Source organism: Fundulus heteroclitus, chromosome 12 (genome assembly GCF_011125445.2).
Source record: "Fundulus heteroclitus isolate FHET01 chromosome 12, MU-UCD_Fhet_4.1, whole genome shotgun sequence".
NCBI classification, from domain to species: domain Eukaryota; kingdom Metazoa; phylum Chordata; class Actinopteri; order Cyprinodontiformes; family Fundulidae; genus Fundulus; species Fundulus heteroclitus.
The window spans coordinates 26,628,452-26,643,927 of record NC_046372.1 but is presented as its reverse complement, the minus strand read 5'-3'; the positions used below and the strand labels follow the sequence as shown (position 1 = coordinate 26,643,927).

Sequence of the window (15,476 nt, the reverse complement as noted above, 5' to 3'; positions counted from 1 at the left end):
ATTTTAGGTTGAATGGTGATAAAATGTCAGAAACTCAACAGGTAAACATTTTTTCTTAGAGTCGCGGTTGTGTCAGGTTTCTGGAGGCGTGATTTTCTCTCTCTACCGGGTTCATCGTCATCTTCACTCGTTCTCACCTCACACCCAGGAACTTGGGCTGCTCTCCCGGCGCCGACGTTTCAGTTTCCATCTTCAGACTGTCGATGTGGGCGATGGAGATGACGGTGGCGGCCACATACCACGGCAGGCCCATGAAGGAGCAAATCACCATCAGAACAGCCACCCAGAAGAGATCCAGATGGTAACCTGCCCCTTTCTGTTCCAGACAACAAACAGGGTCAGGGATCGAGAGCACGCCCGGCCACAGACCGTATGAAGGCACAGCTGCAGATACACATGGAGCTAAATCCCTGCTAACAGCCTTCATGACTACAGGGCAGATTCATTCAGCAGCAGAAAGTACTTTGTGTATCCAACAGAAACAGCTGCGGTCAGAAGTTCACATCCTCCCATGAATAAGTTTGGACTTTTAAAGATTTGTTCAAACAGTTTGTCCCCCAGGGCGTAATGATCATGCAACAAAACAAATGCAGGATTTTAAAGACAGTTTGAACAAAATTTTAATTTATTTTTGATTTTCTCCAATTTTACAGGCTTCAAACGATGGATTCTGTGACCTGAAACTTTTACAAGAGGGAGGTGATGCTTCTACGACACATTTTAACTTGACACAGCCGAAGCATATTGACTTTTTGTTCATGTTTTTATTTATCAGGATAAAAACTTTAGTGAAATTTAAAAGAAAACCCAAACTGTAGCAGTCAGATGACAGGAAATTGGTTCAGGAGCAACCAGCACAGACTAAAGTGTACAACGAATTAGAAACAGATCGAACCGTCCACAGCAAAGCCAGTTAAATATCAGCATGAACTGACAGAAAGAGAAACCACTGTACCAAAAAAAGTTTGAAGGAAGTTTGCAGCTGCTACCATAAAAAATAAATAAAAAATGTTTTGAGTTTTACAGTCAAGCAAGACGTGATTGAGCTGTTTGGCCAAAATGATAGGAAGTATCTTCAGTGACTCAAGGTGAGGTTTTGAATTTAGTGGTGAAGCACGGTGATGGTAGCGTCATGGGGGGGGATTACTACTGTACAACATTACTACGAGGGAGGAAAACCTCCAAAATATTAATTTCCTCCTCAAATCCACAATTAAATCTCTCATAGTTAAACACACCTGGGTGTTTCATCAGGACCGTGATCCCAAACCCACATCTAAACTGGCTTTGGAGTAGACGAGGCAAGCCACCATTAAAGGGGCAATAAGTGATAATCTGACCCAATCTGTATAATATGATTGAACTTGATTTTGTAAAGAGCCTTGAGATGACATGTTTCATGATTTGGCGCTATATAAATAAAATTGAATTGAATTGAATTGACACCTAGTGGTTAAAATCGAAACAACAAGTGCCTTTCACGGAGATCCACCGTTTACCCAACGGTCCATTTTTGCATCTACAGGACGGGTCTATGATTCTGTTCTAGTTCTGGTCCGCTTCTCTTACTGGCTTCCCTGCTGCTCTTTTGCTAAAATAAAATACCAAATGCTTTGTGTTGGGAACCCTGGGGACTCTCATATGATTGGCTCAGGAACCAGGAAGTAAACACGGGCTACACCGAAGTAGCTCCGGACCGTACCTCTAGGTTTGAAAGGAGAAAAACTTGACTAAGACATTGTTGATGGAGAGAACCGATTGTTTATAGGGAATCCATCCTGGGTGAGAAATGAGAATGATTCAGGTCAGTTTTACAGTAAATATCTTACTTATTGGTCCTTTAAGCTTCAGGAATGACTCCAGGCAAACTGAAAAGTGGTGGACTGTGCTTAGAAACCACATCCATGTGCTCACACCAACTAATTTAAATCAACTCTGCTATTTCTGAGGTCAAATATTCAGGCAGAATTACGCCAGAAGCTTCCTGGTAGCGACTAAAAGCATGTGGGTGAGAAGCAACTTTTGCTATGACCATTTTAACCAACCCTAGAGTGCGAAAAACACATCAGAGAAACTACACGATCAATTCAAACCTGGGCACCAATTTTAATGTTTTTACACACATATTTATCACAGCTGCACGTCAACGTTGACCAGGAAATGATAAAAACAGAAAAAACTAACTCTGCTTCAGCTTGTCTATCTGAGAACTGCAAGCAGTCGTATTTTAACCTGAACCGTGTGCAGCTGCTCATGAATCATCTCTCACCTCCCTGAGAGGAACGGTTTTCACCTACAGTGTGAATGTAGCCAGCATTTGCTCGTCTTTTTTATAAAAAAAAAAAAAAACAACCTCATAAATCAGGTGAGCCACAGTTTCCTGGAAGAAAAGTTCACGTTGTACCTTTAGCTTGTGCTCCTTCCTGTTGACAATCACTGCAGTGATCTGCTGGTCCATAAAGATCAGAATAGTGACCAGGAGGGCGGGGAGCGCGGCGGCCAGATAAACCCACCAGGGGTTTCCACCAAACGGGGCCACAAACCAGCCTCGGTACGGGCTCGTTGGCTGCAGAGGCAGAGGAGGAATAAGGCTTCACTACATGCAGCTCATACAGGGACTTTACCTTTAGAAATTAGATGACTGATTCTGAAAAAAATTAAACGTGGCATTTTGATTTCATTTTTGTGCACCTTTAATAACAAAAGGAGCTCACCTTAAATTCGGTTGGCACAATAAGTTTAGGAGTGTCAACTCCCACAAAAACATCAACTCCACAAAAGATAAGGATGGCCAGGATGATGGCAAAGTCGCTGATGAGTTTCCTCACCTGGTTGGGAGGAAAGACAAAGAAGCTCTATTAAACGTCCAAACCTGAGACGATAGCAGATGCAGAGAGAGATCAGCCGCTGGATGGAATCATGATGGAATCATGATGGAATCATGATGGAATCATGACGGCTTTGCTTGACCAGTCCGGACCAGCGTTTGGACGACTGGAATCCAAAAGTCCTATTTTTTTCTCCTGACAGTGAACACACCATGAATACATGCTAACTGGTCACGCTAACCACGATACTGTCCAGTGTGCAGGAGAAATGCTTTGACTTAAGCTATGTTCAGTGTCAATGGGGTCGGACGAAGGGCGAGAATTAAAGATGCTATTTAAACCCTTTGAGGTTCATAAATTTCAGGATTCTTAACCCCCCTTTCTTTTTACTGGTGTGATGATACAACCTGGAACATTTAACAATTTTGGCTCAATTAACATCAAAACTACATTATATTAATGTTTATTTATGATCTACTTTCCACCTGCAGCAAAAGAAATCACAACATTTAAAATTGGAATATTTCTGTGAGCCAAAATAAAGCAACCTCTAACAGCTCCCAGTACCGGGGGAGGAATCTTTTTTTCTAGTTGGTTAAAAAAAACTAATTTGTATCTACAGATTATCTGAAATTAAACCTAGATTATTTAAATGGAGATTGTAATTGCTGAATAATGCGTAATTAGATTTATGCATGTTGTTTTGAGCACAAATGTAGAAAAAAATGGGGCTTGTCTTAAGAGGTTAATACAGAAAACTCGTCTTAATGAAAATATCATAAACACCGATTTAAACGTTATTTTAATCTGACCAACAAGCCTCAACTGAATGCATATTCTAATTTATTGAATAAGAGTGTATATGCTAATGCACTAGCCTAATAAACTAATAAAACATGACAGTTTAATATGTCAACTTTATATGAACTTTGTTTTTAATTTGAGATCTTTGTGAAATCCTGTTTAACTGAAGGGCCGTGTAACGCCGCCTGCTCGCTCTCTTTTTCTCTAACATCACCTGTGCTCCTGATATTTTAAAATTATCCAAAACAGGAGGATCATCTACCTCAATGCTCCTGTATAGATAAATAAATTATTAATTAATGATTTTCCTCTCTAATGGGTTTATTTTACATGTTATTACACATAATAACTGAATATCTCGTACTTCCAGAAACAGATCCGCAACTTTTAACTGTTTTTAGAAAATTAATAGGTTTTATTTTACTTCAAATACTTTATCGATCTACTTATGTGTTTTGTTTTTACAGAATGTGGATAAAATGTTATTTGTATCTCTTTTTTTTTTTTAAATCGAAGAGACACCAGAATTATCTAGAAAACATTAAGATTAGAAACAGACCACAAAATGTCTGGATTGTGCATGCAGACATATATAAAATAAAAACAAATGTGATGTGATGCTACTCACGGTGGTGGGGAAAAAGGGACTCGTTTTGAACTTCTTAAGACACATGGAGGTGGTGTAGGTACCAAAGAAGAGGATGCAGGACATGAGGGTGATGTCTGGGACGTAGTTACAGGCGTCTCCAACCAGCTCTCCTTTGTTCAGTAAGCACTCCGACTTTGTGAGCCTCGACCACGAAGGGATTTGAGTCTGCAGAGAACAGACAGACATAAGGAAAACTGTCAAATTAAAATGAAAGTGTAAGGAAAACTGTCAAATTAAAAATTAAAGTGTTCATTTCTGAATAACTCCACTGGTTGATGATAAATAGACTGAATGCAGCATATCGCTGAAGTGATGAAGAGCTTAACACTGGAGCCACTTTTGCCCAGCCTCACACCAAAACTGCACATTCACACAACAACTGGCTGGTAGTTTGCGGCAAAAAGCCTTGCTTAGGGGCACATCAGCAAATGGCAGGAGGGGGGGGGGGAGCTAGAATGGGACACACAACTCTCTGATAGCAAGACATCTACTGCTTTGACTGAGCCAGCGGCATCGTTTTAAAGATTTTAACTCAGTTCCAAGAAGTTCTCGTAAATTAGTAAAATATTTCCAGCAGCCCACTGACTAAAGTCCGTCCGGTTGAACAATAGGCGGAAAAATGTTTAGACAGACATGATACTGAAGTTTACCATCACACAGCAGCATCAACCATGTGGAAGATTATCTGTTCATTTATTTTACAGTTTATCTTCTTCTTAGAATGTGGCTTTATAAGCAGGTAAAACAAAAAAACTCACCATGCCCATGTAGCCCAAATACGACGTCGTTGTAACTCCTAAAGGATCTTCAGTCACATCTGTCTCATTTTCTGCAAAAACACACAAAAATCTTTTTATTTCTATACAACTATGAGTCGCCAACAGCGCTACATTATGCACAAGGTTTGTGATTCGCTCTCTTTTAAAGTCAGGCATCCATAAATAATGATTATTGTTTGGACTGAATATGGTCCGTATGTGTATGTAAATTATTAGATTTGCATGTCAACAATCAGCACCAGATGTGCAGTTTTAGGCAAATAAAACAGCATTCTTTCTGGACACAGGTTCAGCTAAATGAGGCACTGCTATTAAATATAATGTAAGTGCTTTGCAAGTGTGTCAACAAAGACATAATTATAATAATAAAACTTAATCTGCTTTACATAGACACTGTCTGTAATGAGGAATAAAACCCTCACCTCTGCGTGCCGAACTCATGCACTGATGTCACCCTGAGCTACTTTATATTCAGCTAATAACTGCATGATACCTTGGAGGGATTCAAAGAGGTGATTTGACATAAAAGTGAGTCCCACCCCTGTCCAGCCGGGGCTAGCTGAAGTCAATTCTGGCCAAACTGTTCAGTAAAAGAACTGGTTCTGGTTTTCTGCAGCCAGAACCAGCTTACAGGCTCGTCATTACGTCACTAACAGCATCTACTTCAGGAAAACGTTTATTCAGGGGTTTTGGTGCTGAGCTGAATATCTTGGGTTTGAATCCCTGACCACAGGTCTTTCTGCCTAAAGCGTGCGTGGTCTCCGTGACCATATATGGGCTCTGGGCAGGTAGTTCCCCCCCACAGTCTAAAATATGACTGCTAGGTTAACTGGTCTCTCTAAATAACCCTTATGTATAAGTGTGAGTATATATAATTGTGTTGTGTGTCTCAGTGATGCCCTGCGGTTGACTGGTGACCTGTGCAGGGTGTACCCCGCCTCTAGACCAATGCCTGCTAGAGATAGATTTTTTTTTTTTTTATTTAACCTTTATTTAACCAGGAAGTCCCTTGAGATTGAGATCTCTTTTTCGAGGGAGACCTGGCCAAGACGGCACACCAGTTAAAATACAAACAGAAGTACAACATAGATAAAATCTCACATAGAGGAAAAGACAGGTTACATAGGGCAGTTACATTTAAGCAATATTTATTGACACTACCTGGTTGTAATGTAAGACTGACAATGTTTAACAACTCTGTCCAATAAGGCATTTATAGATTCAGTGGAAAATATCAGGTTTGTGCGCGGCTCTCTGCTCTGTGCTGTGGGAAGATAAAAGAAACTCGTGTTTTTTCCAGCTCACATGCAATATTTTAAAATGTTAAAGCTCAATGTTTTACTGCAGGAAAGGAAATAAAAGAAATGGTTTCATGATGGCAAAAGTAATCCACCCTGTCCTGACGGAGTATAACAGAGTGAATTCCACACCCTTCATCCCAACACACATGCACTATACAAAGCAAGCAGCATCAGAAGTGACACATATTCAGTTATTTGTTGTTTCTCTAGGCTCCAGCCTGCTCTGCAGACCCAGAACCAGAACCAAACACGGAGAAGCAGCATTTAGTTCCTATGCTCCACTTACCAGGAACAAACTTACAGAAAACTGTAAAAGTGCTGAAGGTCTGAGTTCTTTTAAATCAAGATTAAAAACACGTTTGTTTAGGATTGCCTTTTGCTGTTCTAGTTAAACTGTTTTACTGAAACGTCATTAGTTCAAGTTTGTAGTCCAACTGGTTTAATATTTGCTTTTAGTTTCCTTTTTCCATGTTTTATTTTGTTTCAAATTTTCTACATTTTATTCAAACCTGCTTTTATTCAATTTTTATTTTCCCATGTTTTAATCATGTAAAGCACTTTGCATTGTCCTTGAACTGAAATATGCTATACAAATAAATCTGCCTTGCCTAAGGCCCTTTCATTCTCTCCTGGTTGCAAAACCAAAACCTACACCAACAAACAGCTGACTTAGACTAATGCGTCATTATAAGCATACTGCTTTCCTTAAAACGTCTCCACAAGTGGGCAGTATACATAGGGGTACAATAAGTTTTAAAATCAGAATCAGAATCAGAATCAGAATCAAGTTTAATCGCCAAGTAGGTTTGCACATACAAGGAATTTGACTTGGTGATGATGGTGCAGACAGCGCACCAACACACCGTGGCAGCCGTTCGCGGCGCCATCAAAAAATGTGGCACTTTCACTGAAAACATGCTGAACTTGCGTACGAGCATATTAGCTTGGGCATACATCAAACCACATTGTCTATAAATGTCCATGCCCAGGTATTTAACCGCAGCACAGTCTTTAAGAGCAGCACCAGATAAAAATAAATCAGGAAACAGCATTTTCTGATCCACCCTCCTTCTTACAATCATCACGTTACTCTTCTACACATAATGTCCAACTCCTAAACAAATCACGAGCAGACCCTCAATAGCATGACATAGAACCCGCTGGGACAAACCATGTCCCCTGATCATTCTCAGAACAAACCCAAGTGAGACCTAGCGCTGACCTGAAAGATCAAAGAAGTTTACATCGGATACGCTGAGCCGCACTTTGCTTCAGAAACAAACTTTTTCAGCCATTTTCTCATCATGCTGACCCCTCAAAGGTCTTTCACACCATGGGTCGCATTTACCTCCATACACTCGGATATGTAGATCAACTCTGGGTTAAGGGTTTTACACAGGGACTCTGACATCTGATGTCTGGAATCAAACCCACAACCGCGTGATTGCCAGCCATTCACTGCTCCTGCTGAGTCATAGCACCTTTCATCGTTCTCTTACATTTAACGGTTAACTATTTGACTTGATATTGCATTCGCTGCCGTATCAGTCGCCATGACCTGTCAACATGAGCAGCTTAGCACCCTGCAGCTATGTGGGGTTTTATGTCAAAGATGTTACAAAAGCTGCCTGCCAGTTAAATGTTTCTGATGAAACGTGTCAACATGAAGCTCTGTAATGAAATAACGTCACGGAAGTCCTCACCTAAGATCAACGGGGACATGCAGAGACACTCGTACTGCGTGATGTTTTCCATGCTGTAGTCTGAGTTGATGGGGTAGTGGTGAGCTAATTTAATCATCTTCTTGAAGGCATCGTAGATAAAGATGAAGCTGATGAGACAGGAGAAGCCCTCCTCTGTGAAGCGGGTGAAGTACTTCACCAGGAAGCTGGCGTCAGTGGCAACAAGCACCAGGCAGAAGAAGGCCGACCACAGGCCGATCCACAGGCGGAACTCCAGGTAGTCAAACTCGTTATCCCTGAGGGCGAAACGACAACAAATCACGTCAAACCTCAGGCAGAAACTACATGTTCCTGTTCAACATACGATTTGGAATAAGATGGTACTGAACTGAATGAATTCTTAACGTTGGAAACATCTTGATCAGATGCTTTCTAAGTATGTCTCAGTGGAAGGAGAGCCCGGTTGGCTGATGGGGGGACTACATTTCCCATCACCACCTTGGTAAACCCCTTAATGAGTGGAGAATGTCTGTGAGGCAGTGTTTCCCTCCTGGACAATCACTCCCCAAGACCGTTTCAGATAAGGAGGAAAATGCATGAATGGATGCATGGATCTTAGCAAAGTATCAATTAGCCGAAGTAAAACAAGCTAGCCTCTCCTCCTTTGGAGCAGATATGCTCCCAGCTGACGGTTCGCCCCGTTTTTAAACATATTGTTGTAAATCTGCACTCACAAAAGGATTGTAGCCTATTTTAGGGCTGGACTATACAGAAAAAAGCAAATCGGTAAAATAGAAATTATATTGATCAATATCGATAATAATCAACAAATTCTAAACATATATTTTAAGTGCAGCCGTGGTCCTTTATGCTGTTGCTTAGCAACCTATTTTTTAGATATAGAACACACAAACACTGAATTCAAACTCAACTCTTTATTCAACCAATTTTTTACCAAAACTGCAAGTTTTTAAAAAAGAAAAAAGAAAGCGTGTTCTCTGAACTCTTTAAAGGGGGCGGAGCTTCCTGGGTCTGCGCTGTGATTGGTTGGGAGGATGTAATGACTGTAATATTAACCTACATGGCTACAATGCAAGATGAAGGAAAACTGTTATTCTATTGAACTTTTTATTGACCCTTTTTTTTTCTATCATCGAGACACGTCTATCAATCGATATATATTGTTATTAAATTATCATCCAGCCCTAGCCTATTTCACAAACAACTGGCAGGAGCTGGGTTACAAATATAGATTGTAAGTCCATCACAGAGCCTGAAAAGACAATCAACCAGGCCTGAGCGTGTCTGGTTGTTTATCTGGAGACACCATCATGTCTTTAAACTGTGGAATGAAGTCTAAGTAACTACACACACACATAGCAAACACTTAAAAACTTAGGGTCTTTTTTTGCAACAATGTAAATGTGCTGATTCACTGCTGCTCCAACTACTGAGCACACTCCCATTTGCACATTCAGATTAAAGAGAAGACAAAAAGCAGCAGGCCGTGAGCCTGTGACTACTGTGCAAGAACAGAAAATTGTGGTTTTTTACTTAAGGCTGCAAGAAGCACAAAATATTCACTTAATTATGAAAAAAATCAGTTGCTTAACTCAGAGAAAGTCCTCATAGGTCCCTCTCACTGCTCCACACCCACTATAAAGTTCTCACACACCACACAAGAAAAAGGTTTTCCGTGGAATATTTGTCAAGGAACTGAATTGTGTCATTTTGGTAACAATACCAAAAAGATGGTAGAAAAGTATTGAAAAGTAATATGTTTATTTATTTGATTTGCTATGTGTAATACAAAAAAACAAAATTCAAAACCTGATTTCCTTTCCGCCAGGACTACAGTTTATCCGTTACATTTTTATCGTCCTCATTTCATTAAGAAGCTGAAGTAGAGTAGAGTGGGAAGATCCAGAGCTTACCTGCTGAAGTTAAAGAGCAGCCTTTCAAACACCAGAACCGGACCGGTGCTGCTCAAAATAATTAGAGGCTGGCCCGCCAACAAGCAGAAGACGCCACCGGTGATGGCGGTGCCCAGAAAACTCTCCAGCACACCCTGCACACATTCAGAGGGAGGGTTAAACATGGTTGACGTACTTTGGATTGTTGCAGGGGTTGAAAACCTTCTCTGACCTGCATGTTTTCTGTAGCGTCCCCCAGCAGACCACCAAAGGTGATGGCGTTCGTCACAGTTCCCAGGTAGATAAACAAAATGGTAGACAGAGTCTGAATGTGAAACGCATCGGTGAAGTCACTCACAAAGAAAGGCGCTTTTCTCTTTATGTCAAGTATGAGACCCCCACAAAACCTGACGACACATGAAAAAACGGTTTAGAGACGGGACAACATTCTTCATTAAAAGACAGAAAAACAGAGCCCTAAATCACACACACACAAAATCCTCATTTTGCTGCATATGAGATCTTATTTTAAGACAAAGGAGGAGAAATCTTTGAATTGCTGTCTAAGAAAAACATTTTCATCCACTGCCAGCCCTGAGGATTAAAGGTTCTCTGGGTTTCTGAATGGTGCAAACTTACACTAAATAAGGAGAGGACATGCAAACAAATCTAATTGTAAGAAACAGTTCTTCCAAAAAAAAGTAAAAAAAAAAAAACAAAGCAACTGGACTTGTTTTTTTGTAGTTGAAGACATTTTGCTTCCTCTCCAGGAAGCTTTCTCAATTCAAAAGCTTCAAAAACAAGTCCAGTTGCTTTGTTTTTTTACTTTGTTTGGAATGACCATGACCTGGATGACTGAGAATCTTCACCACTAAGAAACGGTTCATAGGCAACAATCCCATTAGGGAATACCAGACTTTGCCTTTTTCCCACTGAAATATAACAGCTGTGAAATATGTAAATATGTTGTGAACTTCCTTTCTGAATCATAAAAAGTTATTTGTCTCGAGTAAATATATATATACACTATACAGTATGTATATATATATATATATATATATATATATATATATATATATATATATATATATATATATATATATATATATATGTATACTGTGATTTGTATACCTCCCGGTCTTCTTCAGCTCCTCCCCCGTGGCATGCCCCCCTCCTCCGTGGCCTCCATCATGAGGCGTGTCTCCATTCATCTGGGAATCTCCTCCTGAATACATGTTTTTCCTTAAAAGGGAAATAAGTCTATTTAATCATTGATGGTGGTAGTCAGATTAACCGCAGGTCACCTGAGAATATTTATTTAATTTAGGTCACATATTGGCCCACTGGATGCTGACTCCAGCCTCTCCCATCATGTCGTCACCTACTTTTTCCTGTTACCATGATTTCGGCGTCCATTAGGTGATTAAATAGCCCGATTGATCGGTGCTGATTCAAACACTGCAGCTTTATATAATATGCACTGTGGCAGTTTCATAATTAAACCCTTTGTTGTGCACCTGGATAAATTTAGGGTGAATCTGCTCTTCTTCTACATTATGCTTACACAGCATTCTTCTGCAGCCAGACTTATGAGTTCATAATGATGGGCTGGAATTTATATTTTTAGGATTCTGTTCTTTTAACTGCATTTTGAGCTTAAAAAACTGTTTTATTCTGTATTTATTTTATTCCCATGGTAAATCTTGTAAGAGATGCAGAAGAAAATTGGATTGTAGCACCTTAGAAACTGAAACTAAAGTAAAGTATAATCTTCTAAAATGTTTTTTTCAAATTTAGTTACAAATCCAGACCGATCGTAATCGTGCTTCTATTGGAAATTTATATAAAAGATTACAAACTGAAGCGGATGGAAAGTAATTTTTAACATCTTTTACAAATAGTAAATCTGAAGTGTGGCTTCCATTTGCATTAAACTCCCTTTATTCTGATTCCACTAAATAAAATCAGGTTTAGGCAATTGCCTTTCAGGTTTGTAACTAGAGTCCAGCTGTATGTACACTATTTAAATTCTATTGGATACCAAAGATTTAGTGATTATGTGCATGTTTGACCTTTTATCGGAGGAGGGGAGCGACTTGGGGGGCTCTATCCTGATGGTCGGGTCCCACTCTCCAGGAGGAAGAACAATCACCTCATCCAGGAACTCATCGATACCAGCCAGCAGGTCCTGTCTGTCCTTCGCTTTATACGCAATATCATGAAAGACCTGTGAGCAAACAGAAGAGGACAATGTATTAGAGCGGAAACAGTCCACTGTGAATGCACCGAGCAGTGAACTGTGATATCAGATCTGAGGATTACTGAACAGGGAAAGAGAGCGGCGACATACAAACAATCTAATCAACCCAAAAGCTGTGGAGAGCATTTTATCAATTTAATCAACTCCACCATTTACCCCACTGAGTGTCAGAACTCCTGGAGTCACCTTCTATTTAAATGGTTTTGATTATACTTTTTTATTTTTGCAATTCATTATCAAAATAAGCAAAAATGTAAATCATTTCTCAATCAATAATTAGCAGGGGGCAAGTTGCCTTAAAATAACTGAGAAAAAATGTATTCTTAACAAAAATTGTAATATTTTTTCATACAAAAGATGAGGAAGGAATACAAATATAGAGCTCCTGCAATTTTTAAAAGATTACAAGAAATGACTTTATTTAATTTCAAGCAACATTAGTTTGTTTTTTAAAGGGGGTTCTGAGAGTTAGTCAGCAGTAATCAGTGTGTAACCTGTAGATAAAAAAAGGGATCCTCTCATATTGGTGAAATGCTAACTGCTAATCAGAGTGAACATCCCCCTCATAAAGTATTTTAACCCCTTCGGTTTGTAGTTTCTTTCTATGGTTTAATTTCCTTTTTGTAAATTATTCGCCCTCCCTCAGTCTACATGTTTGCTCTCCTCCACGGCTGCTTTAAATGCCCTGATCAACACAACTGGATTAAACGTTATTCGTTAGGACTGCCCCCTCTCAGGTGGAGCCCACCTTTAGGGTATCTGGGGTCTTGGTTCCCCCGCCGTCTGCATTTCTCTTTTGGATAAACCTTTCATACACAAGCACACTCTCACAAACACCTACAGGTGCTTGGATCCAGGTATGTACAGACTCACTTCCACACAGACAAGCCCTATTATTATCTTCAGCTGTCACTTTATACATGTCGTATTAATTTATACTGTACATACTATCAAGGCGCTACTTTATTGTATTTGTAATACTTTATCCGCTGTTCTTTTTACATCTCTCTTTGCAGGAGAAGAAGCAGACTGGTGTTGTTTTATCATTCTCACCCTTTTATCTCCTCTTTCTTTCATCTTTTTTCCCCCTTTCTTTGTGTCCTTATAACATGAAGTATTTTTTACTGCATAAATTATAATAAAGCTATTTACATGTATACATCAAGCAGGGCACTGTGGCGAAAGCAGTAAGGCTTAACTTGTGAGAGTAAAATCTGTTGGGCTCTTTTTGGGATTAAGACAAAAATTCATAATGCCACATTACCAGAGAGGACACTATAAATGAATAATATATGAATAATAATGGTAACTCCACCTCTTTTAACTTTTCCCCTATTTGTACAACTGAGGTTCTTAGAGAACTGAGAAACATAGACACCAGAAAAGCAGCAGGGCCAGATAACCTGGATCCATTTTTTCTAAAGTTGGCTGCAGAGTTTATAGCAGAGCCATTGTCTCATATTTTTAATCTAAGTCTAATCACTAATAAAATCCCTAGTGTCTGGAAATCAGCATTTGTTTTGCCTCTATTCAAGGGTGGGGAGTTATCGCAGGTAAACAATTACAGACCAATTTCTAAATTATGTATCCTAGCAAAAATTTTTGAAAAGTTAGTTGCAGATCAACTAAAGATTTTTTTAGATTCCAATTGTATTTTACAAAATGTACAGTCCGGTTTTAGAAAAAAACATAGTACTGTTACTGCAACTTTAAAGGTTTTCAATGATCTGATCCAGGCTCATGATAACAAAAAACATTGTGTTGCTTTGTTTATCGATCTATCAAAGGCATTTGACACAGTAAATCACACGCTTTTAATTGAAATTCTACACAAAATTGGGCTTTCACATCAAGCTACCATGTGGATAGTTGATAACTTGTCAAACAGAACCCAGAGAGTCCAATTAGCTGGCTACACGTCTTCTAATTTAACTATTTTAAATGGCGTACCTCAAGGCTCAATTCTGGGTCCACTTTTATTCTCCATTTATATAAATAATTTGTGTGTCAACTTGTCAAATGCTTTTTATCATTTTTATGCTGATGACTTAATAATGTACTGCAACTCTTCATCATTATCACAGGCACTACAGTATTTACAGTCTGCTTTTAATGTAGTTCAAACACGGTTACAAACTTTGAAGTTGGTTTTGGATGTGGATAAGACTAAGGCAATGGTTTTCTCCCACTCTGCTAAACTAACAGAAATCCCTCTATTCCTTACCACTGCAGTAGGTGCACAAATTGAGTTTGTTAGTAATTATAAATATCTTGGTTTTATTCTAGATAATGAACTTTCTTTTAAAAATCATATAGCAAATCTATTACGAACATTGAAAATGAAGATTGGGTTTTATTATCGAAATGGACGGTGTTTCTCACTCAAAGCTAGAAGTAGAAGGTTGCAGCAACATTCCTGCCACTTCTGGATTATGGAGATGTTTTATATATGAATGCTTCAACCAAATGTCTAAAATCTTTGAATACTGTTTATCATTGTGCTTTAAGGTTTATAACTGGGAGTAGACGTTTGACACATCATTGTGATTTGTATGCAAAAGCTGATTGGCCTCCTTTAAGTGTTTGGAGAAACAATCATTTGATGATCCTGATCTATAAATCTCTACTTGGACTAACACCAATTTACTTAAGCTCTCTTTTGCATAGATCTAGTAGTTCACATGCTTTACGCTCAAATGTCTTTATCCTTCTACATGTTCCTCGTGTTGGAACTGATAAAGGAAAGAAAGCATTCAGTGTGTCGGCTCCTATAGCGTGGAATCAGCTCCAGTCTGAGCTCAAGATGTCAGAAACTATTTCATTGGACTTATTTCAAGCCGTTCTTAAAGATAGACAACAAGCTTCTATGAAACAGTGTCACTGCTTTTAAATTGTTTTTATTGTTTTATATTTGTGCATATGTATTAATTGGTTTTATTTTTGTAACCAGGTTGTAGTGTTTTTGCAGATTTCTGCCCAGGTCCCCCTTGAAAATGAGATCCAGATCTCAACGGGGTTTACCTGGTTAAATAAAGGAAATAAAAAAAATAAAATAAAATAAAATAAACATCATTCTCCACTCTTCCCTCAGTATATAAACTCACTGGTTGTCATTGTTCTTTGCTGGTTTTTAATTTACTGTTTCTGTAACTCTGCCCATGTCCTGTTTTCCTTGTGCATGGTCTGTAACTCTATTTTTAAACTTGCTCTAAAGCTCCTAAAGCTTATCCTAAATTCCTGTCCTGCTCTAAAAATACAAA

General features: G+C 39.0%; 1 protein-coding gene across 11 annotated transcripts in view; it reads right to left on the bottom strand.

Annotated features, from left to right (window-relative positions):
- The window catches only part of slc4a4a (solute carrier family 4 member 4a), a 92,519-nt gene that overhangs the window by 13,059 nt on the left and 63,984 nt on the right, over window positions 1-15,476 (bottom strand). For all 11 annotated transcript variants that reach the window (XM_036144377.1, XM_021317917.2, XM_036144378.1 and 8 more), the window contains 10 exons: window positions 12,029-12,183; window positions 11,088-11,198; window positions 10,189-10,363; window positions 9,978-10,111; window positions 8,065-8,339; window positions 5,040-5,110; window positions 4,261-4,446; window positions 2,715-2,828; window positions 2,405-2,566; window positions 138-316 (listed from right to left, as the gene is read on the bottom strand). In XM_036144377.1, the coding sequence (XP_036000270.1) occupies window positions 138-316; window positions 2,405-2,566; window positions 2,715-2,828; window positions 4,261-4,446; window positions 5,040-5,110; window positions 8,065-8,339; window positions 9,978-10,111; window positions 10,189-10,363; window positions 11,088-11,198; window positions 12,029-12,183 (1,562 nt within the window). The remainder of the gene's footprint in view (window positions 1-137; window positions 317-2,404; window positions 2,567-2,714; window positions 2,829-4,260; window positions 4,447-5,039; window positions 5,111-8,064; window positions 8,340-9,977; window positions 10,112-10,188; window positions 10,364-11,087; window positions 11,199-12,028; window positions 12,184-15,476) is intronic.